We start from the raw sequence: 23,525 nt of genomic DNA, 5'->3' as shown, positions 1-23,525 counted from the left end.
ACATTCGCTCACTGCTCAATAATGGGCAGAGCTTTCATTAGAAAAAGGGAATTTGCTTCAGTACCTTAGCAGCCTTGGTGAATTTAGCAACATCGTAGTCACCACCCATGCGCAAGACGTCTTCAGTACAATAATAGAATTCAGAGAAACCATAAAATTCGCTGTTCTGATAATCCACTGGGGGCTGGTACACTCCACTGAGTGACGTTGAAGTTTGATTGGTTTTGTTCAAGAAGGGGCTGATAGCTTGCCGACATCCATCAAAATCTCCCAGTCCTCGCAAAAACACCGTGCGCCCACCTTCATGGACTTCATCCCTGATATCAACTGGCAAACAGGGGTCCAAGTACGGGATGTCCTGCGTCATTCCGGTCTTCTGGCCCAGCAACCTGCGGGAGAAATGGGTCAAGTGACTCTTTGCTCCCCCAAGTGTGTCATTTCACCCCCCTCCCCTCCCTCCACTGGAGTGTCATCGCTCTGTGGCGAGTATCGCAATCACCACAGACTGGGACGATAGAACATAGAACATAGAACAGTACAGCACAGAACAGGCCCTTCGGCCCTCGATGTTGTGCCGAGCCATGATCACACTACTCAAACCCACGTATCCACCCTATACCAGTAACCCCCCCCACAACCTTACATTTATTAGGACACTACGGGCAATTTAGCATGGCCAATCCACCTAACCCGCACATCTTTGGACTGTGGGAGGAAACCGGAGCACCCGGAGGAAACCCACGCACACACGGGGAGGACGTGCAGACTCCGCACAGACAGTGACCCAGCCGGGAATCGAACCTGGGACCCTGGAGCTGTGAAGCATTTATGCTAACCACCATGCTACCGTGCTGCCCCGAATGACGCAGTCCGTTACACAAGTTCAAACTTCAAGCTGACGCACAGTCGGCCTGACACAAATATATCAGCCAGCACCTGCTGGAGACCACTGGACAGTCAGAGAGCGCAACACACCGCTCATCACAGCACAAAGTTAGCTCATCACAAATAAGGCGGCTTGACACCTAAAAGATAACAGGATGCAGTCATCCTTGTGGACCCAGCACATGGCAAAACATTTCTTATACTCCAGCCTGTGATAAAAATAACATAAAAAAAAATAAAAAAATTTTAGAGTACCCAATTTAGGGGCAATTTAGCGCGGCCAATCCACCTGACCTGCACGTCTTTGGGTTGTGGGGGTGAGACCCACGCAGACACGGGGAGAACGTGCAAACTCCACACGGACAGTGACCCGATTCCGGGATCGAACCCGGGTCCTCGGCGCCGTGAGGCAGCAGTGCTAACCCGTGCTGCCCCAATAAAAAGAACGTTGATCAACTTTGAAGGACAGGCGGTCAAAAAGATCGAGGGAAGCCACAAAACTGTGAAGGAAGAGACAAGAGACAAATCAATCAGGCCGCAACGGGGGACTGGGAAGAAAAATGTCTTTCAGGTACGAATCTGGTACGATCCGACAGTTCTTCCTGGAAGCTCTCCCAGCAGGGGAGAGCGAGGAATCACTCTTCAGTTCAAGCTGCCTGTTTGGTCAGAGAAGATCTCTGAAGGCAGGAGGGAAGGTTAATAGGGTGGTGAAAAAGGCAGGTGGGACACTCGCTTTTAGCAATCGAGGCATAGATGACAAAAGCAGGGAGGTCATGTTGGAGTTGTATAGAACTTTGGTGAGGCCACAGCTGGAGCACTGTGTGCAATTCTGGTCGCCACATTATGGGAAGGATGTGATTGCACTGGAGGAGGGACAGAGGCAATTCACCAGGCCTGGGATGGAACATGCAAGTTCTGAGGAGAGGTTGGATAGGCTTGGGTTGTTTCCTCTGGAGCAGAGAAGACTGAGGGGCCAAAAGAGAAAATGCTGGAAAATCTCAGCAGGTCTGGCAGCGTCGAGAAGGAGAGAAAAGAGCCAACGTTTCCAGTTCAGATGACCATTTGTCAAAGCTCAGAGCTCTGACAAAGGATCACCTGGACTCGAAACGTTGGCTCTTTTCTCTCCTTCTCGACGCTGCCAGACCTGCTGAGATTTTCCAGCATTTTCTCTTTTGGTTTCAGATTCCAGCCTCCGCAGTAATTTACTGACTTGAGGAGGCGACCTGATCGAGGTGTACAAGATTATGAGGGGCATGGACAGGGTGGACAGGGAGTTGGCTGTTCCCCTTTGACGAAGGGTCAGTCATGAGGAGACACAAGTCAAGGTGAGGAGCAGGAGGTTGAGGCGGGAGCGGGGGGGATTTGAGGGGAAACCTTTTTACCCAGAGGGTGGTGACGGACTGGAACACACTGCCTGGGAGGGTGGTGACGGACTGGAACACACTGCCTGGGAGGGTGGTGACGGACTGGAACGCACTGCCTGGGAGGGTGGTGACGGTCAGGAACGCACTGCCTGGGAGGGTGGTGACGGACTGGAACGCGCTGCCTGGGAGGGTGGTGACGGACTGGAACACACTGCCTGGGAGGGTGGTGACGGACTGGAACACACTGCCTGGGAGGGTGGTGAGGGTCTGGAACACACTGCCTGGGAGGGTGGTGAGGGTCTGGAACACACTGCCTGGGAGGGTGGGGACGGACTGGAACGCGCTGCCTGGGAGGGTGGTGACGGACTGGAACACACTGCCTGGGAGGGTGGTGACGGTCAGGAACGCACTGCCTGGGAGGGTGGTGACGGTCAGGAACACACTGCCTGGGAGGGTGGTGACGGACTGGAACACACTGCCTGGGAGGGTGGTGACGGTCAGGAACGCGCTGCCTGGGAGGGTGGTGACAGTCAGGAACACACTGCCTGGGAGGGTGGTGACGGTCAGGAACGCACTGCCTGGGAGGGTGGTGACGGTCAGGAACACACTGCCTGGGAGGGTGGTGACGGACTGGAACGCACTGCCTGGGAGGGTGGTGACGGTCAGGAACGCACTGCCTGGGAGGGTGGGGGCGGATTGGAACGCACTGCCTGGGAGGGTGGTGACAGTCAGGAACACACTGCCTGGGAGGGTGGTGACGGTCAGGAACGCACTGCCTGGGAGGGTGGTGACGGTCAGGAACACACTGCCTGGGAGGGTGGGGACGGATTGGAACGCACTGCCTGGGAGGGTGGCGACAGTCAGGAACACACTGCCTGGGAGGGGGGTGACGGTCAGGAACGCACTGCCTGGGAGGGTGGTGACGGTCAGGAACGCACTGCCTGGGAGGGTGGGGACGGATTGGAACGCACTGCCTGGGAGGGTGGTGACAGTCAGGAACACACTGCCTGGGAAGGTGGTGACGGTCAGGAACACACTGCCTGGGAGGGGTGTGAGGGTCAGGAACGCACTGCCTGGGAGGGTGGTGACGGTCAGGAACACACTGTCTGGGAGGGGGGGTGACGGTCAGGAACACACTGCCTGGGAGGGTGGTGATGGTCAGGAACGCACTGCCTGGGAGGGTGGTGACGGTCAGGAACACACTGCCTGGGAGGGGGGTGACGGTCAGGAACGCACTGCCTGGGAGAGTGGTGACGGTCAGGAACACACTGCCTGGGAGGGGGGTGACGGTCAGGAACGCACTGCCTGGGAGGGTGGTGACGGTCAGGAACACACTGCCTGGGAGGGTGGCGACAGTCAGGAACACACTGCCTGGGAGGGTGGTGACGGTCAGGAACACACTGCCTGGGAAGGTGGTGACGGACTGGAACGCACTGCCTGGGAGGGTGGCGACAGTCAGGAACACACTGCCTGGGAGGGTGGTGACGGACTGGAACGCGCTGCCTGGGAGGGTGGTGATGGTCAGGAACGCACTGCCTGGGAGGGTGGTGACGGACTGGAACGCGCTGCCTGGGAGGGTGGGGACGGACTGGAACGCACTGTCTGGGAGGGTGGTGGCGGACTGGAACACACTGCCTGGGAGAGTGGTGATGGTCAGGAACGCACTGCCTGGGAGGGTGGAATCATCCTGTCGGCCATTCTGTGTATCTCCCCCCCACCCCCACCCCCCCTCCCCCGGCCCCCCGCAAAGCCACAGTACCTGTTTGTCAGGGTGATCTTGCGGAGGACGTGCTCTTCGTAACGCTTTCTGGCAGCGTTGCCGCCGAAACCCAGGAAGGTGGTGACGTAGACTCGGTAGACGTGCTCGGTGTGGTGGGTGTCGCAGCCCAGGTTGAACTCTGCCAGCAGGTTCTTGGCCACCTCTTCCTGCACAAGAGCAACCCACGCGGTCAGCGACATCTGAACGGTGAGCGGCCCCACCTTATCCTGCGTCCAGCCCGCACCCGGGGTAATCAAAACATTCAAGCAGCGGGCGACGGAGGGGAGGGTGGGGGGTCCAGGTTTTAAAGCAGCAATGCACCAAGCAGACTTTTCAGAGAGCAGAGGCAACTGTGGAGCGGATGAAACCACCAAAGCGCAGGAGCTGAAAGGGGTGCTGACTTTATCCAGGGGGCGACAAGAGGGGCAAATCTCACTGGGGCGAGGATATCACCGCTAACTACGAATCAAGACGGTCAGTTCAGCTATCACTTGTGCGGAACTCGCTGGGAGTGCGAGCTGATCACGTCGCAGCGAGGGCAACGGTCCAACAAACTATATCCTTCACCGACCACTGTTAAGAACCGAGGAACAAACGGAGCCGGAATTGAGGAGTCAGGTTTTGTAAAGAAGGAGACAGAAAAAAAAAAAAGAAATGAAGTCAAACATGAGATCCGAGAAGCATTTGGCAGAGGCAGGAAGGAGACTGAACAGTTTATCTGGATTCCTTTTCGGGCCAGAGAAGTTCATCATCTACAATTAACTTTCCCGTACCAGCCTCCCTGGACAGGCGCCGGAATGTGGCGACTAGGGGCTTTTCACAGTAACTTCATTGAAGCCTACTCGTGACAATAAGCGATTTTCATTTCATTTTTCATTTCATTCTAGTGCCGTTCAAAGCATTTGCACTGTTAATTGTCAGGGATAACATTCTGTGGGGAGTTGAAGGAGCAGTTGATGCACAAATCCGGCCCGCTTTAAAAATCGATCGGGTGGCCAAGGACATTATTCCATTTGTGTGAAGTAAGCAAGGGAAAGGGGAAAAAAAGCAACCAGCAAATCCTTGGGGTTTGTCGCTCATGGTCTTATGTCTTTGCCCCATTGTACAAGCTGGCTAGTTTGGGCATCAATTGGGCTGTATGTTGTGAAGTTGTCCCAGGGATTCAGCACAGCACCAGGCCACAGAATTTGGGTAGTTGGCTTTGTGTCGCACGAAGACACGGCCTTCAACCCAGACTTTAACATTCATTGCCAGAAAACCACTGGCCACACTCGCGAGCAGAGCAGAGCATTTTTCTTTACTGTTCTGGGGTCACAGAATGTAATCATGGTCAAAAGTCAGCGAAGATTACAGAAACTAGACTTGCTTTGTTGGGATATATAGGCTTGGGGGTGTTTCGATTGCCCAGTTTTGGATTTTGAAAGGAAATGAGTGTGTAGCTGGTGAAAATCCATTTCCACTGGTGAGTTAGCCTAGGACAAGGGGGCATCATCTTTGGTTAGGTTGGGTTACGGGAATAGGGTGGAGGCGTGGGCTTAAGTGGGGTGCTCTTTCCAAGGGGCGGTGCAGACTCGATGGACCAAATGGCCTCCTTCTGCACTGTAAATTCTATCGTAATATTAGAGTGGAACAACTCTGGAGGTGAAGTAACATTTCTTCATGCAAAAGGATTGGGCCGGGTTTCAAAGTGCGGGAAAGTCCAACACCAAGAACAGATGTTTAGGGCAGCACGGTAGCATGGTGGTTAGCATAAATGCTTCACAGCTCCAGGGTCCCAGGTTCAGTTCCCGGCTGGGTCACTGTCTGTGTGGAGTCTGCACGTCCTCCCCGTGTGTGCGTGGGTTTCCTCCGGGTGCTCCGGTTTCCTCCCACAGTCCAAAGATGTGCGGGTTAGGTGGATTGGCCATGCTAAATTGCCCGTAGTGTCCTAAAAAAAAGTAAGGTTAAGGGGGGGGGGGTTGTTGGTTTACGGGTATAGGGTGGATACGTGGGTTTGAGTAGGGTGATCATTGCTCGGCACAACATCGAGGGCCAAAGGGCCTGTTCTGTGCTGTACTGTTCTATGTTCTATGTCAGCTCAATGAATTAGGTTACTCCCTGGTTCATTGATGTTGTTGCCATTACAGAGACCTGGTTGAGGGAAGGACAGGATTGGCAGCTAAACGTTCCAGGATTTAGATGTTTCAGGCAGGATAGAGGGAGATGTAAAAGGGGTGGTGGAGTTGAGCTACTGGTTAGGGCGAATATCACAGCTGTACTGCGGGAGGACACCTCAGAGGGCAGCGAGGCTATATGGGTAGAGATCAGGGATAAGAAGGGTGCAGTCACAATGTTTACTACAGGCCTCCCAACAGCCAGCGGGAGATAGAGGAGCAGATGGGTAGACAGATTTTGGAAAGGAGTAAAAGCAACAGGGTTGTTGTGATGGGAGACTTTAACTTCCCCAATATTGACTGGGACTCACTTACTGCTGGGGGCTTGGATGGGGCAGAGTTTGTAAGGAGCATCCAGGAGGGCTTCTTAAAACAAGATGTAGATAGTCCAACAAGGGAAGGGGCTATATTGGACCTGGTATTGGGGAATGAGTCTGGCCAGGTGGTAGAAGTTTCAGTAGGGGAGCATTTCGGGAACAGTGACCACAATTCATTTAATGTGCTGGCGGACAAGGATAAGAGTGGTCCTAGGGTGAATGTGCTAAATTGGGGGAAGGCTAAATATAACAATATTAGGCAGGAACTGAAGAACCGAGATTGGGGGCAGATGCTTGAGGGTAAATCAACATCTGACATGTGAGAGGCTTTCAAATGTCAGTTGAAAGGAATTCAGGACTGGCATGTTCCTGTGCGGAAGGACAAAAACGGCAAATTTCAGGAACCTTGGATAACGAGAGATATTGTAGGCCTCGTCAAAAAGAAAAAGGAGGCATTTGGCAGGGCTAGAAGGCTGGGAACAGACGAAGCCTGTGTGGAATATGAGGAAAGTAGGAAGGAACTTAAGCAAGGAGTCAGGAGGGCTAAAAGGAGTCATGAAAAGTGATTGGCAAATAGGGTTAAGGAAAATCCCAAGGCTTTTTACACGTACATCAAAAGCAAGAGGGTAGCCAGGGAAAAGGTTGGCCCACTGAAGGATAGGCAAGGGAATCTATGTGTGGAGCAAGAGGAAATGGGCGAGGTACTAAATGAATACTTTGCATCAGCATTCACCGAAGAGAACCGTGGGGCACCGCGGTAGCAGTGGGGCAGCACGGTAGCATGGTGGTTAGCATCAATGCTTCACAGCTCCAGGGTCCCAGGTTCGATTCCCGGCTGGGTCACTGTCAGTACGGAGTCTGCACGTCCTCCCCGTGTGTGCGTGGGTTTCCTCCAGGTGCTCCGGTTTCCTCCCACAGTCCAAAGATGTGCGGGTTAGGTGGATTGGCCAGGCTAAATTGCCCTTAGTGTCCTAAAAAATAATGTTAATGGGGGTTGTTGGGTTACTGGTATAGGGTGGATACGTGGGCTTGAGTAGGGTGATCATTGCTCGGCACAACATTGAGGGCCAAAGGGCCTGTTCTGTGCTGTACTGTTCTAATTCTAATTCTAAAAAAAAAAAGAAGGAATTGATGGATGTTGAGTTTGGAGAAGGGTGTGTAGATAGCCTGGGTCACATTGAGATCCAAAAAGACGAGGTGTTGGGCATCTTGAAAAATATTAAGATAGATAATTCCCCAGGGCCTGATGGGATCTACCCCAGAATACTGAAGGAGGCTAGAGAGGAAATCGCTGAGGCCTTGACAGAAATCTTTGGATCCTCACCGTCTTCAGGTGATGTCCCGGAGGACTGGAGAATAGCCAATGTTGTTCCTTTGTTTAAGAAGGGTAGCAAGGGTAATCCAGGGAACTACAGGCCGGTGAGCCTTACGTCAGTGGTAGGGAAATTACTGCAGAGAATTCTTTGAGACAGGATCTACTCCCATTTGGAAGCAAATGGATGTATTAGCGAGAGGCAACACGGTTTTGTGAAGAGGAGGTCATGTCTCACTAACTTGATAAGAGTTTTTTGAGGAGGTCACAAAGATGATTGATGCAGGTAGGGCAGTGGATGTTGCCTATATGGACTTCAGTAAGGCCTTTGACAAGGTCCCTCATGGCAGGCTGATACAAAAGGTGAAGTCACACGGGATCAGGGGTGGGCTGGCAAGATGGATACAGAACTGGCTAGGTCATAGAAGGCAGAGAGTAGCAATGGAAGGGTGCTTTTCTGATTGGAGGGCTGTGGCTAGTGGTGTTCCGCAGGGATCAGTGCTGGGACCTTTGCTGTTCATAATATATATAAATGATTTGGAGGAAAATGTAACTGGTCTGATTAGTAAGTTTGCAGATGACACAAAGGTTGGTGGAATTGCGGATAGAGATGAGGGCTGTCAGAGGACACAGCAGGATTTAGATTGTTTGGAGACTTGGACGGAGAGATGGCAGATGGGGTTTAATCCAGACAAATGTGAGATAATGCATTTTGGAAGGTCTAATGCAGGTAGGGAATATACAGTGAATGGTGGAACCCTCAAGAGTATTGACAGTCATAGAGATCTAGGTGTACAGTTCCACAGGTCACTGAAAGGGGCAACACAGGTGGAGAAGGTAGTCAAGAAGGCATTCGGCATGCTTGCCTTCATTGGCCGGGGCATTGAGTATAAGAATTGGCAAGTCATGTTGCAGCTGTATAGAACCTTAGTTAGGCCACACTTGGGAGTATAGACTTCAATTTTGGTTGCCACACTACCAGAAGGATGTGGAGGTTTTAGAGAGGGTGCAGAAGAGATTTACCAGGATGTTGCCTGGTATGGAGGGCATTAGCTATGAGGAGAGGTTGAATAAACATGGCTTGTTCTCACTGGAACGACGGAGGTTTGAGGGGCGACCTGATAGAGGTCAACAAAATTATGAGGGGCACAGACAGAGTGGATAGTCAGAGGCTTTTTCCCAGGGTAGAGGGGTCAATTACTAGGGGGCATAGGTTGAAGGTGTGAGGGGCAAGGTTTAGAGGAGATATGCGAGGGACGTTTTTAACACAGAGGGTAATGGGTGCCTGGAACTCGCTGCCGGAGGAGGTGGTGGAAGCAGGGACGATAGTGACATTTAAGGGGCATCTTGCCAAATACATGAATAGGATGGGAATAGAGGGATACGGACCCCGGAAGTGGAGAAGGTTTTAGTTTAGATGGGCAGCATGGTCGGCACGGGCTTGGAGGGCCGAATGGCCTGTTCCTGTGCTGGACTTTTCTTTGTTCTTTGAATCATAGAATCCTGAGTCTGCAGGAGGAGGCCATTCAGCCCATCGAGTCTGCACGACCATTGGAAAGAGCACACTACTTAAGCCTATGCATCCGTCCAATCCCCGTAACCCCATCTAACCTTTTGGACACCAAGGGACAACAAGCATGGCCAATCCACCTAGCCTGCACATCTTTGGACTGTGGGAGGAAACCCACGCAGACACGGGCAGAACGTGCAGACTCCGCACAGACAGTCAGCCAAGGCCGGAACTGAACCTTGGTCCCTGGAGTGATGCATCACTGCTTCACATGCCCACTTCCATTGGGAGTGCTGGGTCACAATTTTCTCCTGTTTACCCGACTGGATCTCTGGCCGATTAAGCGACCTGAAGCACCAGGGTGGGAATCAAACTTAGGCCTCCTCCGCCCCCTCCCCCTAGTCTCCACTAAGTTGCAAGTGTGGGCAGCTGGTCCTCATTGTGGGAAGGGGGGAGAACATTTCTGAGTGTTCATTCCCGGGATGTGGGCGTTGCTGGCTGGGCCAGCACTTGTTGCCCACCTCGACCTGCCCTGGTGCGGGGTGGCTTGCTGCTCACAGGGCATTTCAGGGTCAACCAAATTGCCGTGGAACTGAAGTCAAGTCATCGAGGTCCACAGCACCGAAAAGGCCCCCTCGGTCCACCACACCTGCGAGGGTCGGAAACAACAGCCTAATTATTCCAAACCATTTCGCAGCACTTGGCATCGCAAGGGTTAAACACTTCTTGATACAGGCGGCACGGTAGCACAGTGGTTAGCACTGCTGCCTCACAGCTCCAGGGTCCCCAGGTTCGATTCCCGGCTTGGGTCACTGTCTGTGCGGAGTCTGCACGTTCCCCCCGTGTCTGCGTGGGTTTCCTCCGGGTGCTCCAGTTTCCTCCCACAAGTCCCAAAAGACGTGCTGTTGGGTGAATTGGACATTCTGAATTCTCCCTCGGTGTACCAGAACAGGCGCCTGAATGTGGCGACTAGGGGCTTTTCACAGTAACTTCATTGCAGTGTGACAATAAAGATTCATTATTATTATAGAGTAGGGAAGTGTGTTGCAAGGAGCACATAGCACAGCGCCGCGAGGCAGCAGTGCTAACCCAGCAGGGCAGCACGGTAGCATGGTGGTTAGCATAAATGCTTCACAGCTCCAGGGTCCCAGGTTCAGTTCCCGGCTGGGTCACTGTCTGTGCGGAGTCTGCACGTCCTCCCCGTGTGTGCGTGGGTTCCCTCCGGGAGCTCCGGTTTCCTCCCACAGTCCAATGATGTGCGGGTTAGGTGGATTGGCCATGCTAAATTGCCCGTAGTGCCCTTAAAAGTAAGGTTAAGGGGGGGGTTGTTGGATTATGGGTAAAGGGTGGATACGTGGGTTTGAGTAGGGTGATCATGGCTCGGCACAACATTGAGGGCCGAAGGGCCTGTTCTGTGCTGTACTGTTCTATAGGGAGGTTGCGGACACAGTCAGACTGGGTGAGGATGGCAAATTTCCTTCCCTAAAGGACATTCTTATTTTGTATTTGAGAGTACCCAATTCATTTTTTCCAATTAAGGGGCAACTTAGTGTGGCCAATCCACCTAGCTTGCACATTTTTCGGGTTGTGGGGGCGAAACCCACGCAAACACGGGGAGAATCTGCAAACTCCACACGGACAGTGACCCGGGGCCGGGATCGAACCTGGGACCTCGGCGCCGTGAGGCAGCAGTGCTAACCCACTGCGCCACCGTGCTGCCCAAAGGATGCTCTTAAGCGCACACGAGAACGACGTGAACCTGGCGAGGGAAAGGGAGTCTGTGCTCGCGTTCTCTGGGGTTTTGTGACCTTAAGGCTCCACGTTGCCCCTCTCTGCTCAGTGAACTATCAATGAATTGTTGCAAAGCAGACTCGCTTTTAAAATGGAGAGCAGGCAGCACACAAGATTATAACCAGCCGCAGCGTAATCAGTTTTCACAGCACATGCACAGGAAGCTCTGGCCTGGAATCATAGCCCTCAGGATCTGCCATGCGAGGGGCTGAACAGCATCAGATTTAAAACAAGGGAACACAAAACCAAAAGGGGGAGAAAAAAAAAAAGAGGTAGGACAGATAATAACCTGTTGTGAAGAGGCAAAGCTTACAGTTTTGGGCACTTCATAGGCTATTTGAGTAGAGACCCCTCCCATGTCCAATACACCAGTTGTCCTCTTCCTGATAACAGCTGCCTGGGCCTCATTACCAGGAAGATTGACTTCCACAACCGAACCCTCACCTGTGTGAATTCAGCAAAGCACAACCAGTTAGTCACCTTCCCCGCCTCAGCCTTGACACAAACTTTGCGCACGGCCCAGCTCCCAAGTCGCATTTTATTCCCGCTGCATCCCAAATATCCCAGGTGCGAAGACCTCTCCGCCCCGCGTTTCAGGTGCGTTGCGTTTCCAGTGGCACCTCGCACCTCAGTCAGAAGCTGGTCGATGCAAGTCACAATCCAGACACTAACGCACACTATCTAAGTTGACAAGCCGTGGTACTGATCGGTGGGAGTGACTGACATCAGTTTAAGATGTGTTCCTTGAAAGGTGCACGCAGCTCTGATCAAAGTGATTGTGGTGTAATGTTAACAGGTGTGAGCGTCACCCAAAACACGTCACACCCTCACTTTAGTATTCCAACCAAACGTTCATGGATTTTCTTCACAGAATTAGTTACGGTGACAACGTTCCAAAACGACACACGTCTCTCTCTGCCTAAATCTTAACTCTAAGGTTGGATTTTCTGCCTATTATTACCGAGGCACATATCCTCGGTAAGTGCAAGAGATCGGAAATTTATTCAAGGCATTGTTTGCACATGAAGGTGTGAAAGCTTTGGTACAACAGCTGCGAAATAGCTGGGCGAGCAGAGTAGCCAACTCTTCCAATTGCAGCTGCTCCCTGAACAGCAGCAGCTGCTCCCTCAACAGCAGCAGCTGCTCCCTGAACAGCAGCAGCTGCTCCCTCAACAGCAGCAGCTGCTCCCTCCACAGCAGCAGCTGCTCCCTCCACAGCAGCAGCTGCTCCCTCAACAGCAGCAGCTGCTCCCTCAACAGCAGCAGCTGCTCCCTCAACAGCAGCAGCTGCTCCCTCAACAGCAGCAGCTGCTCCCTCAACAGCAGCAGCTGCTCCCTGAACAGCAGCAGCTGCTCCCTCAACAGCAGCAGCTGCTCCCTCAACAGCAGCAGCTGCACAATCTTTCCCACTTCCCAAACTAAATGAAGAGCAGTTTTGAGGGAGTGCCGCACTGTCAGACGTTCCATCTTTCGGATGGTCTCATACTGAAACCATCTCTCGGGTGAAAGAAAACACGTCTCTTGGCATTTATCTCGAGGGGGGGGGCCTTAACCAACATCTTAAAAAGAAAACAGATAAAAGTAAAATACTGCAGACGCTGGAAATCTGAGATAAAATTTGGCAGATCTGGCAGCATCAGTGAAGACAGAAGCAGAGTTAACGTTACGGATCGCAATGACCCTCCTGCAGAACTGGAGGAAGGTAGCCATGGACAGAATGATATGGCTGGACAAGAGATGGAGGTGGAGTTGGTTTGTCCATAGGTCCTTTGCATCGACCCGTCTCTGGTCTTCTATTCTGCCCCACCTCCTCCTGCCCCGTTGCAACTGCACCATTTTGTACATTTCTCCCTTGCTGCAGCTGTGCAGAAAGGACACGACTATCAGAAACGTTATCTCCGCTCGCCTCTCCCACAGATGCTGCTAGACCCGCCAAGTTTACCCTGAATTTGCTCTTCGTCCGCTCGGAGACAGGCTGCCTGATCGTTAACACATGGCTGTCTACGGGAGCTTCCCGTGCGCAGACTGGCGCAGCCGCTCACGGGGTGAACCTGCTGGGCAGTAGGTCCAGCCCCGTTGGGTGACAGCTTCACCCCTGCTCCAGCAGGGAGTCAAACCGCACTATATTTACCAAGAGATCAGCAATGAATTGCCCGTTTCAATCAGAAGAGCGATGACACAGACTGGTGTGTCAAACATCAGGAAGAAACCCAGACCCCACCCACTCTTTTACACAGCACAAACAAACTTTTACCGTCACTGATGTGGTCGAAGCGGCCCAGTACAAAATTGATTCCGATCCAAGCGTATACCCCTGAAAGTGGAGAAACAAAAGGATTCTATTACTGTGTCGAAAACTTCCGCCTCCGCGTAAGACTTTGGACTGAAAATGTCATGGGTAACAACACAGTTAAATTTATCAAGTTTTACTTGCGCAAGGAGAGTGACCACGACAATCAAAGGTCGCGGCCAAGCACACTCTGACACACAAAAGGGATGTACAGATCTTTGTACACCAAAAAGAAGCATCCCCCACAGGTAGACATCAATAACTACTGAGCCTATCTGTTGGCTTCATAGAATTATAGAATTTACAGTACAGAAGGAGGCCATTCAGCCCATCGAGTCTGCACCGGCTCTTGGAGAGAGCACCCTACCCAAGGTCAACAACTCCACCCTATCCCCATAACCCAGTCACCCCACCCAACACTAAGGGCAATTTTGGACTCTAAGGGCAAGTTATCATGACCAATCCACCTAACCTGCACATCTTTATGACTGTGGGAGGAAACCGGAGCACCCAGAGGAAACCCACGCACACACGGGGAGGATGTACAGACTCCGCACAGACAGTGGCCCAAGCCGGAATCGAACCTGGGACCCTGGAGCTGTGAAGCGATTGTGCTATCCACAATGCTACCGTGCTAAGACAAAGACAAAGGTATAATTTCGATACGAAGGAGGTGATCAGATGATGTCACTGCATTCTGCGGTAATTCTGCAGAGGTAGGTATATTAGCAATACAAAAGCCGAGGTGATCAATCGACGTCATCGTGCTCCGTGGTACTGCTATAGGCAAAGGTGTGTGTGTGTCACAATACAAAGGGGAGGGTGATCTCGTCAGGAAACCGATCAATATCCAGACAGTGTAATCAACTTGCTTGCTGACTGAATTAATGCAGGTAGCTGCAGCAATTTCTTTGGTACACTTTAAATCTTTACGTCAAGTATCCCACCATGCTCTCGTTGGTCATTTTAGGTTTTCACAGCTGCTCCGACAACTTCAGACATGCCCGGCTGCAAAAACTGCTGAACATTAAATACCGGTAATACCGGAATCAGAAAACAAACGTGAAATTCACTCGGGATTGACGTTTGTGAAATAATTGCCCAGCGAGTACTGTTGGCACCAGGACAGAAGCTGTTGGAAAGAGTTAACAATGGATAGAAGGCGGTAGTGAGGGGAGGGAGTGAGGCTGGGAGCCCGAGCCGGAGGGAGAGGAATAGCGCGGAGAGTTACGGACCAGATGGAGAGAGGCCATTGCTGCAAATCGAAGATTGCCAACAAAAGTGCTTTGTCTGCCAACTGTTCCGAATTAAACTCTATCCGTTATATCAACTTGGGAATTTGGGAACTTGGGATATTTCGAACCAACTTTTTAATGAGCCGAGTAAGGCCTGGAAGGGAGCAGCCAGAGAATACAGTCCAGTTCAGGATTCCTATGGAGGTGACAAAATTCGATGTGAAGAAGTACCTGCAGAGCATCTATAGTGTCCCAGTGGCTGCTGGGAGGACCAGGATACAATACTGCACTAAGAAGAGAAATGATAAGAATCATAATCAGATAAGAACCTGATTATGATGCCGCCTATGTTCAGCTGGTAAGTGCAAGCCAATTTCTTTCTATCTTATTCCCTATTGCTCCCAAGTAATGACATGGTTAGCTCCTCTTCGTTGTTTGACCCAAGTTACAACTCCCTTGGTTAATTGCCTATGCACAGATTAAATGGTTACTGTATATGAAAGCAGCTCTGTTACTTGATAATGAAAAAATATTTAGTGTACGCCTCCTTCAGAAGCAAAAAGATTTACTGTAATTTCCTGGAATTCTGTAATTTCTTGGAATTCTTTCCCATCCGTCCTTTGATAAAATGATATAAATTATTAAATAAAGGCATTCCAGTGCCAACACTTTCATTGAAAAAAAAACAATGGATAGAAACACACACACTTATTTTCAATTCAGTAAGAGGTCTGACAACACCAGGTTAAAGTCCAACAGGTTTGTTTCAAATCACTAGCTTTCGGAGCACTGCTCCTTCCTCAGGTGAATGAAGAGGTAGGTTCCAGAAACATGTATATAGACAAAGTCAAAGATGCCAGACAATGCTTAGAATGCGAGCATTTGCAGGTAATTAAGTTTTTACAGATCCAGAGATGGGGGTAACCCCAGGTTAAAGAGGTGTGAATTGTCTCAAGCCAGGACAGTTGATAGGATTTTGCAAGCCCAGGCCAGATGGTGGGGGATGAATGTAATGCAACCTGAATCCCAGGTCCCGGTTGAGGCCGTACTCATGTGTGCAGAACTTGGCTATAAGTTTCTGCTCGGCGATTCTGCGTTGTCGCGCGTCCTGAAGGCTGCCTTGGAGAACGCTTACCCGGAGATCAGAGGCTGAATGCCCTTGACTGCTGAAGTGTTCCCCGACTGGAAGGGAACATTCCTGCCTGGCGATTGTCACACGATGTCCATTCATCCTTCTGCATGGTCTCGCCAATGTACCACACTTCGGGACATCCTTTCCTGCAGCGTATGAGGTAGACAATGTTGGCCGAGTCGCACAAGTATGTGCCGCGTACCTGGTGGGTGGTGTTCTCGCGTGCAATGGTGGTACCCATGTCGATGATCTGGCACGTCTTGCAGAGATTTCCATGGCAGGGTTGTGTGGTGTCGTGGTCGCTGTTCTGAAGGCTGGGTAGTTTGCTGCAAACAATGGTTTGTTTGAGGTTGCGTGGTTGTTTGAAGGCCAGTAGTGGGGGTGTGGGGATGACCGTGGCAAGATGTTCATCTTCATCGATGACGTGTTGAAGGCTGCAAAGAAGATGCCGGCGTTTCTCCGCTCCGGGGAAGTACTGGATGACGAAGGGTACTCTGTCGGTTGTGTCCCGTGTTTGTCTTCTAAGGAGGTCGGTGCGGGTTTTTGCTGCGGCGCGTTGGAACTGTCGATCGATGAGTCGAGCGCCATAATCCCGTTCGTACGAGGGCATCTTCATACCTGGTGTTGTAAGACTTCTTACTGTGCTTACCCCAGTCCAGCGCCAGCATCTCCACATCACTATTTTAAACTGCTAGTTTTTAGCCTCGGTCCGCAAGAGTTTGATGACCTTGGAAGTGATTTTGAAAATGAAGCTTGCCCTTGTGGAACATGATCAGCACATTGTAAAAAGCTTTGGAATGCCATTTTTATCAACTTTGCTGAGGAGTTGATGACTGTCTCCAATACAACCAGCAAGCAGTGGTGCATTTAAAAAAAAACACTCAATTTTCGATCATTTAAAAACAGGATAGTCGCATGATTAAAAATGCTCATTTTAGAGGGCGGCACAGTGGTTAGCACTGCTGCCTCACGGCGCCAAGGACCCGGGTTTGATCCCGGCCCCGCGTCACTGCCCATAGGGATTTTGCACATTCTCCCTGTGCCTGCATGGGACTCACCCCCACCACAACCCAAAAGATGTGCAGGGTAGGTGGATTGGCCACACTAAATTGCCCCTTAATTGGAAAAAAATTATTGGGTACTCTAATGTTTTTTAAAAAATGATTTTAATGCCAATTTTGTACGATGAAATCCATTGCAAATGGTATACAAGCGTGTGCCAAGCGACCACTCTCAGTGCATTGAGGAACCTTCTTGAAAGTCACATAGAACATAGAACAGTACAGCACAGAACAGGCCCTTCGGCCCTCGATGTTGTGCCGAGCAATGATCACCCTACTCAAACTCACGTATCCACCCTATACCCGTAACCCAACAACCCCCCCTTAACCTTACTTTTTATTAGGACACTACGGGCAATTTAGCATGGCCAATCCACCTAACCCGCACATCTTTGGACTGTGGGAGGAAACCGGAGCACCCGGAGGAAACCCACGCACACAGGGGGAGGACGTGCAGACTCCGCACAGACAGTGACCCAGCCGGGAACTGAACCTGGGACCCTGGAGCTGTGAAGCATTTATGCTAACCACCATGCTACCCTGCTGCCCCTTTTTCTGAAACATCTTTTTCTGAAAATTGAGCCGCACGGGCTAATGGCAGATATTTGGCCGAGTCCAAGGCAACAAAAACGCCCTCAAGGCAGATTCAATTCCTGCCTGGCTTTCTGACTGCACCTAACGCAGAAACTCTGGACCAAGAAGTCCACTCCATCCCACCAAGCTGCTCGCAAACCAGCTCTCCAACTGGGAAATGAGTGGCACAGCTTTCCCTTGCTGCCGGTGTGGAGACATCCAGCTGAGCGAAGCAGGAGAACATCCATTTGCTTCTGCTGGGTGACCTTGCCGCGGACCCCATTAAAACGGGCCCCGCTGGCTCAGGGAGACTGTGGCCAGGTCCAGTCCAAAGCCCGGCCCTGCCTCCAGCTCACTGGAGTCGTGTCCGTGCTCACATTCTGCTCGAGCAGCGCAGTGGGCTGAACAAAAGGGAATCGGCCGACTGCCTGCCTCACAGACTTGCCAGTTCATATTTACCCACGCGCTCAGTGCGCTTGTCAATTCACTGGAAAGCTGAGAACTGCTGTCCCCGCCCGCCTGCCACTGCAGAATGCTTACCTTCTTGTTTTCCCGAAATGACCTCTGCGTGCGAGTCTGCAAAGAGGAAGTCGAAGTTGAGGGGAATATCTGTCCGCAGGTCTTCAAGGATGGCATTTTGCTGGCTGCAAGACCAAACGTGGGGTCAAAACTTGAAATATGTTTATTGACCAGTGTGCAGACAGCTCAGAGTGAATACTCCCCCGTTCTCTCCCCCCCGCCCCCCAGACTGGACCTTATCTCATTACACCTCTGTTGTTGAACGCGTCTCGGTGATGGATCGTTGTGTGTGTAACGGCTGCTGGGAAGCTATTTGGCTGTGAGGGCGTCACAAGGGAGCTTGCAGAGAGAAACTTTCCAATAGGTATCACCAGATTTCAACAAAGAGTGGGATTATTTCCCACCAATCAAACCAGGATAAATGAAGGTGAACTGAACCACCTCCATGATGTGAGTCACCCAGGTCCACAGCACAGAAAAGGCCCTTCGGCCCATCTACGCCGGTCAAAAACAACCTAAACATTCTAATCCCATTTCCCAGCACTTGGCCCATCGCCTTGTCTGCCCTGCCATTGCAAGCGTACATCTAAATGCTTCTGAAACGTTACGAGGGTCTCTGCCTCCACCCCACTTTCAGGCAGCGAGTTCCAGACTCCCATCACCCTCTGGGTGAAAAACGTTTCCTTCACATCTCCTCTGAACCGTCTTACCATCTCACCGTAAATCTATCCCTCCAAGTCACTGATCCCTCCACCAAGGGGAAACGTTTATTTTGCAACAGACCCAGGCACCAAAGTGGAGATATTTCTGCCCCATCCAGAACGCATCTTGCTCGAGTACCAGGCTGGTTGAAAAGAGTTGAATAGGCCCAGATTCTCTGGAGTTGAGGAGAACATGGCGTGGTGTCATCGAAATGTATACATTTCTTTGAAGGTTTCAGAGGCCGAGAGGCCGTTTCCTTCGGCGGGAAAGCAGGAGAAGGGGTTGGTCATTCAGATAGGAGATGAAGTGAAATGTCGTCATCCAGAGGGTTGTGAAGCTTTGGAGTTCTCCATCACACAGGCTGTGGATGATCAGTCACTGAGTATGTTAAAGACGGAGATTGACATGGCACTGAGGGAAGCTGGGAGCAGGCAGCAAAGCGGACAGACCACGTCTCTAACTCCCATTCAAACTCCCGCGGGGGGTGGGGCACAGTGGTTAGCACCGCTGCCTCACAGTGCCAGGGACTCCGGTTCGAATCCGAGCTTGGGTGACTGTCTGCACGGAGACATGCCGGTGAGGTGGACTGGCCATGCAAAAATTGCCCTGGGTGTCTAACGATTAAGTGAGGTTACGGGGGAGTGGGCCGAGGTAGGTTGCTCTTTCGCAGGGTCAGTGCAGACTCGATGGGTCGAATGGCCTCCTTCTGCACTGAAGGGATTCTTAGATTTTAATGCACGATTCTAAATTGTACTGCTTTATTTTTTGTTTTTTTATAAATTTAGCGTACCCAATTATTTTTTCCAATTAAGGGGCAATTTAGCGTGGCCAATCCACCTATCCTGCACATCTTTGGGTTGTGGGGGGCGAAACCCACGCAGACACGGGGAGAATGTGCAAACTCCCCACGGACAGTGACCCGGGGCCGGGATTGAACCCGGGTCCTCAGCTCCGTGAGGCAGCAGTGCTAACCACTGTGCCACCGCGCTGCCCTATTGCACTGCTTTTTAACAGCTGGTCCCAGACTCAGCTCCAATTCTAACTGGCCTTTTGAGACATCGTGTGAACGGAGGTCAGCCTGTTTAAATCAAGCAGCCACCGGATCAATGGCAGAGCTCGAGAAATCCCGAGGTGCAGAATTGAAATGAAAAATGAAATGAAAGTCGCTTATTGTCACGAGTAGGCTTCAATGAAGTGACTGTGAAACGCCCCTAGTCGCCACATTCCGGCGCCTGTTCGGGGAGGCTGGTACGGGAGTCGAACCGTGCTGCTGGCCTGCTTTAAAAGCCAGCGATTTAGCCCAGTGAGCTAAACCAGCCCCGAATTCGGAACGTCACGGATGATTGTCTCCCATCTCCTGGAGTTGAATGTGGGGGTGGACAAGAGGGAGCTTTGCCCCCCCCCCACGTCCTCGTCACTTTACATTCACCCCACCTGTGACCTGTGGCACAACGTTGACAGAAGGTTCAAAAACTGCAAAGATCATGCGAATGAGCGGAATGCACTTATCCCTGTGGATGCATTCCCGGCCCCAGGGAAGGGCTGGAACGGGAGATCGGACAGACTCCAAGCACCAGGGCCCACCCTTAACCGTGCAGTAAGTGGAGTGCGAACAGAAACAACGGAGGCCGTGAACAGACCAACACTCAGCTCGCGGCTTCGCAAGCGGTGCCAGTTACCAGTATGGAAAACAATGGAAAAAACAGTTACTTTTCAGGTAATATCCTCATCCCAGCCGTGCACAGGATATATAAAGGAGTCTCCTGGTGTTTCGAATGAGGGATGTGATCGGCAGCAAAGTTTAGCAGAGGTACCAAGTAGTCACTGGCCTTCTCTGGGGTAGCTGCCAGGTCAGAAATACCTGAGAAAGGAACAGAAAAGCAAATTAAACAGCATTCACTAAGCTAAAAAAAAACTAACGTCATCGAGCACATCCGCTTCTGTGCCGCGCAGAGACGGTTTTCTACCAGTCATGCCCCCAGCTCCATCTCAATCGGACACATCGGCTAGTGACGCTAGACTACCCAGAACTTAATTACTGCTTTACAAAAAGGCAAGCACGTGGAGGTGGGCTGTGTAGATGTTTCTCAGCAAGTTACACCACTGGCGTGGCATCAGAATATTGGGATCAGAAGGCAAAGACTTTGCAGACAATTATGAGAAATGATCTGACACGGGATTGTAAACGTCAGTCCAGGAGTGCTAACAGGGCGTGGGTATCGTCAGGGCCTTGATTCAGCATTGCCAAAAGCACTCCGTGCTCACAAATATTCAGACCCGAGTTACTGGCCACCGTTTGTGGAGTCTTGCCAACTGCGTAACTTTTAAATTCACTGGTGATCTGAAATAAAACACAGCAAGGCACTGACCATTCAGCCCTTCCACGCTAGGTTCTTCTCACTTCAGCAACATCCTTTCCACTCTCATGTACTGATCCATAATCCTCTCAAATACACCAATACTGTTCACCTTAACCGCTCCCCGGTGGGAGTGAGTTCCACCTTCTCCCCACGCTCCGGGTGAAATGAGTTTCCCCTGGATTTCCCCATTGGATTCAGGAGCGACTGTCTTACGTTTCCGCCCCTCGTTCCCGTTCCCCCCCCCCCCCCCCCCCCCCCACCCCCCGAAAGTAGACATCCTTTCGACGTCTGCGCTATCAAACTCTGTCAGGGTGGACATTGGGAAGGACGGAGAGCCGGATTGAAGGGTGACGGAGCTTTCGCATTGCTTTCGACCTCTCGCTCTCGCTTCGCCTTCACTGATAGCAAGGACACAAGGAAAGGCATTAGCCTGGCCTCGGCTCCACTCTGCATACAGTTTGAGACGTCGACAGAAAGTGCTCGTCAATCCAAAGTCAGGTACGGGTTCATCAAACTCACAGCTGCAGCAGCCAAATCAGAAAATGAATGATCAAAACTACAGAAGGAGGCCATTCGGCCTGTGGTGGAGATACTGGCTCTTTGAAAGAGCTTCATCTCACAGCTTGCGCCCTGTAGCCATCTGGAATGGCCACTTACAAAGGATCCCGGGAAATATGGCCACCTGCAAAGGACCAGGGGAAATATGGTCAACCCAGGACTCAGGCGCTCAGAGCTTATGTATATTGGCAACTCAGATATATAGACGCTATCGAAACCGCCAGCTACTTTGCATTCTAATGGACCATTTCCCCAGAACAAAAGGCCTGTACTCAGGTAACAGATACAGAAACAGACGCATCGGCGCCACTCCCTTTTCTCAGCGAGCCCGAACAGCCTAGGTCAATGACCGCTCAGGACACGCCCCACCATCAAGGCACCCGCCCCTTTAATGGCCAAAATTGAAGGCAGTGATCGAATCCTGCCGAATTATTGGGTCCAAAGCTAAGGATCGCGCAAAAAAGCGCAAAACTCCAGAAGGATGAAGAGAGACACTGCCGTGTGTTCAGTCTCTCTTGGCCCCGACCTACGCCTAAAACCAATTGTAGCATCACGACCAGAAGACAAGTTCAAGACCAACGATCGCTACCAGATGGACGAGCGCAGCAGAAACGAAGCCACTTCTCCAAACCCAGCCATGCAAGATCCGAACAAAGGCCTTGTTCCTTTGCATAAAGCCGGGTGCCTGAAGTTAAGTACAGGTTGTTGTAGTGTCAGGTGTAATTTAGCTTCTAGTGTTTTATGTTGCATGTCGAATTAATCCTTGTCTGTAAATAAACTATCATGGAGCTTGAACTAACTAACTGGTTGTTTGGTCCTTTGATCGATATCCGGTAAAGCCTTGTGGTGGTATCATTAGATACCTGGCGACTCTGAAAAGCAATATCATTAATAACTGCCATATCAGTATCCAGTTAGATCATAGAATTTTTTAGATCAGAGAATTTACAGTGCAGAAGGAGGTCATTCGGCCCATCGAGTCTGCACCGGGTCCTGGAAAGAGCACCCGACCCAAGGTCAATACCTCCACCCTATCCCCATAATCCAGGCACCCCACCCAACACTAAGGTCAATTTTGGACACTAAAGGCAATTTATCATGGCCAATCCACCTAACCTGCACATCTTTGGACTGTGGGAGGAAACCGGAGCACCCGGAGGAAACCCACGTACACACGGGGAGGATGTGCAGACTCCGCACAGACAGTGACCCAAGCCGGAATCGAACCTGGGACCCTGGAGCTGTGAAGCCATTGTGCTATCCACAATGCTACCGTGCTGTTAAAAAGAGTAATAACCCTTAAACCGTTACGTCCCTCATCCTGAAGTCGGTGTCCAATTTCCTTTGAAAATTAAAAGTAAAAATATCATGGATGCTGGAAACCTACAGTAGGAAGACAGAATGATGGAAAATCCCAGCAGGTCTAGCAGGATCTGTGGGAAGAGAAACAGAGCCTGCGTTTCAGCTGTGTGTGTGTGTGGAATAGTCATCCAGGCACAAAACTTTCTCCCCACAGAGGTTACCGGGCCTGCTGCGTTTTCCTAGCGTTGCCCCTCGATTTACCCGGTTTGATCTTCATCACCACAGGCTGTCTGTTCCTGCCCCTCATCTGTTTGATATCGAGCAGGTCATGTGGATTCCCATTGTGTCTTGGCCAGCAGTACACAAAGAGCCTTGAGCCACTGCTCCCACAGTCGATCACGACGCCATAGTTTAAATAAGGGTTCTTGATATCAGTGGCCTCCATGTCTATCAATTTGGTAAAGTACCTGTGAGGAGGAAGAGGAGAAAGGTCAAATGCCAAGTACAACTTGCGTTTATATAGCACCCTCAATGTGGCTCACTATCTCACAGAACATACAGTGCAGAAGGAGGCCATTCAGCCCATCGAGTCTGCACCGACCCACTTAAGCCCTCACTTCCACCCTATCCCCGTAACCCAATAACCCCTCCTAACCTTTTTTGGTCACTAAGGGCAATTTATAATGGCCAATCCACCTAACC

The 23,525-nt window shown here is 51.2% G+C and overlaps 1 protein-coding gene across 4 annotated transcripts in view; it reads right to left on the bottom strand.

Moving 5' to 3' along the window:
• entpd4 (ectonucleoside triphosphate diphosphohydrolase 4) overlaps positions 1 to 23,525 on the bottom strand; it is a 48,144-nt gene that overhangs the window by 16,306 nt on the left and 8,313 nt on the right. For 3 of the 4 annotated variants that reach the window (XM_038785436.1, XM_038785439.1, XM_038785437.1), the window contains exons 4-10: positions 23,085 to 23,290; positions 20,314 to 20,464; positions 17,923 to 18,026; positions 13,346 to 13,405; positions 11,381 to 11,535; positions 4,009 to 4,175; positions 65 to 389 (exon numbers count right to left, since the gene is read on the bottom strand). In XM_038785436.1, the coding sequence (XP_038641364.1) occupies positions 65 to 389; positions 4,009 to 4,175; positions 11,381 to 11,535; positions 13,346 to 13,405; positions 17,923 to 18,026; positions 20,314 to 20,464; positions 23,085 to 23,290 (1,168 nt within the window). The remainder of the gene's footprint in view (positions 1 to 64; positions 390 to 4,008; positions 4,176 to 11,380; positions 11,536 to 13,345; positions 13,406 to 17,922; positions 18,027 to 20,313; positions 20,465 to 23,084; positions 23,291 to 23,525) is intronic. The other variant, XM_038785438.1, reaches the window with a different exon arrangement.

This window comes from Scyliorhinus canicula, chromosome 26 (assembly GCF_902713615.1).
Source record: "Scyliorhinus canicula chromosome 26, sScyCan1.1, whole genome shotgun sequence".
NCBI lineage: Eukaryota > Metazoa > Chordata > Chondrichthyes > Carcharhiniformes > Scyliorhinidae > Scyliorhinus > Scyliorhinus canicula.
The sequence above is the reverse complement of the archived record's forward strand: the minus strand, read 5'-3'. Positions and strand labels throughout refer to the sequence as shown.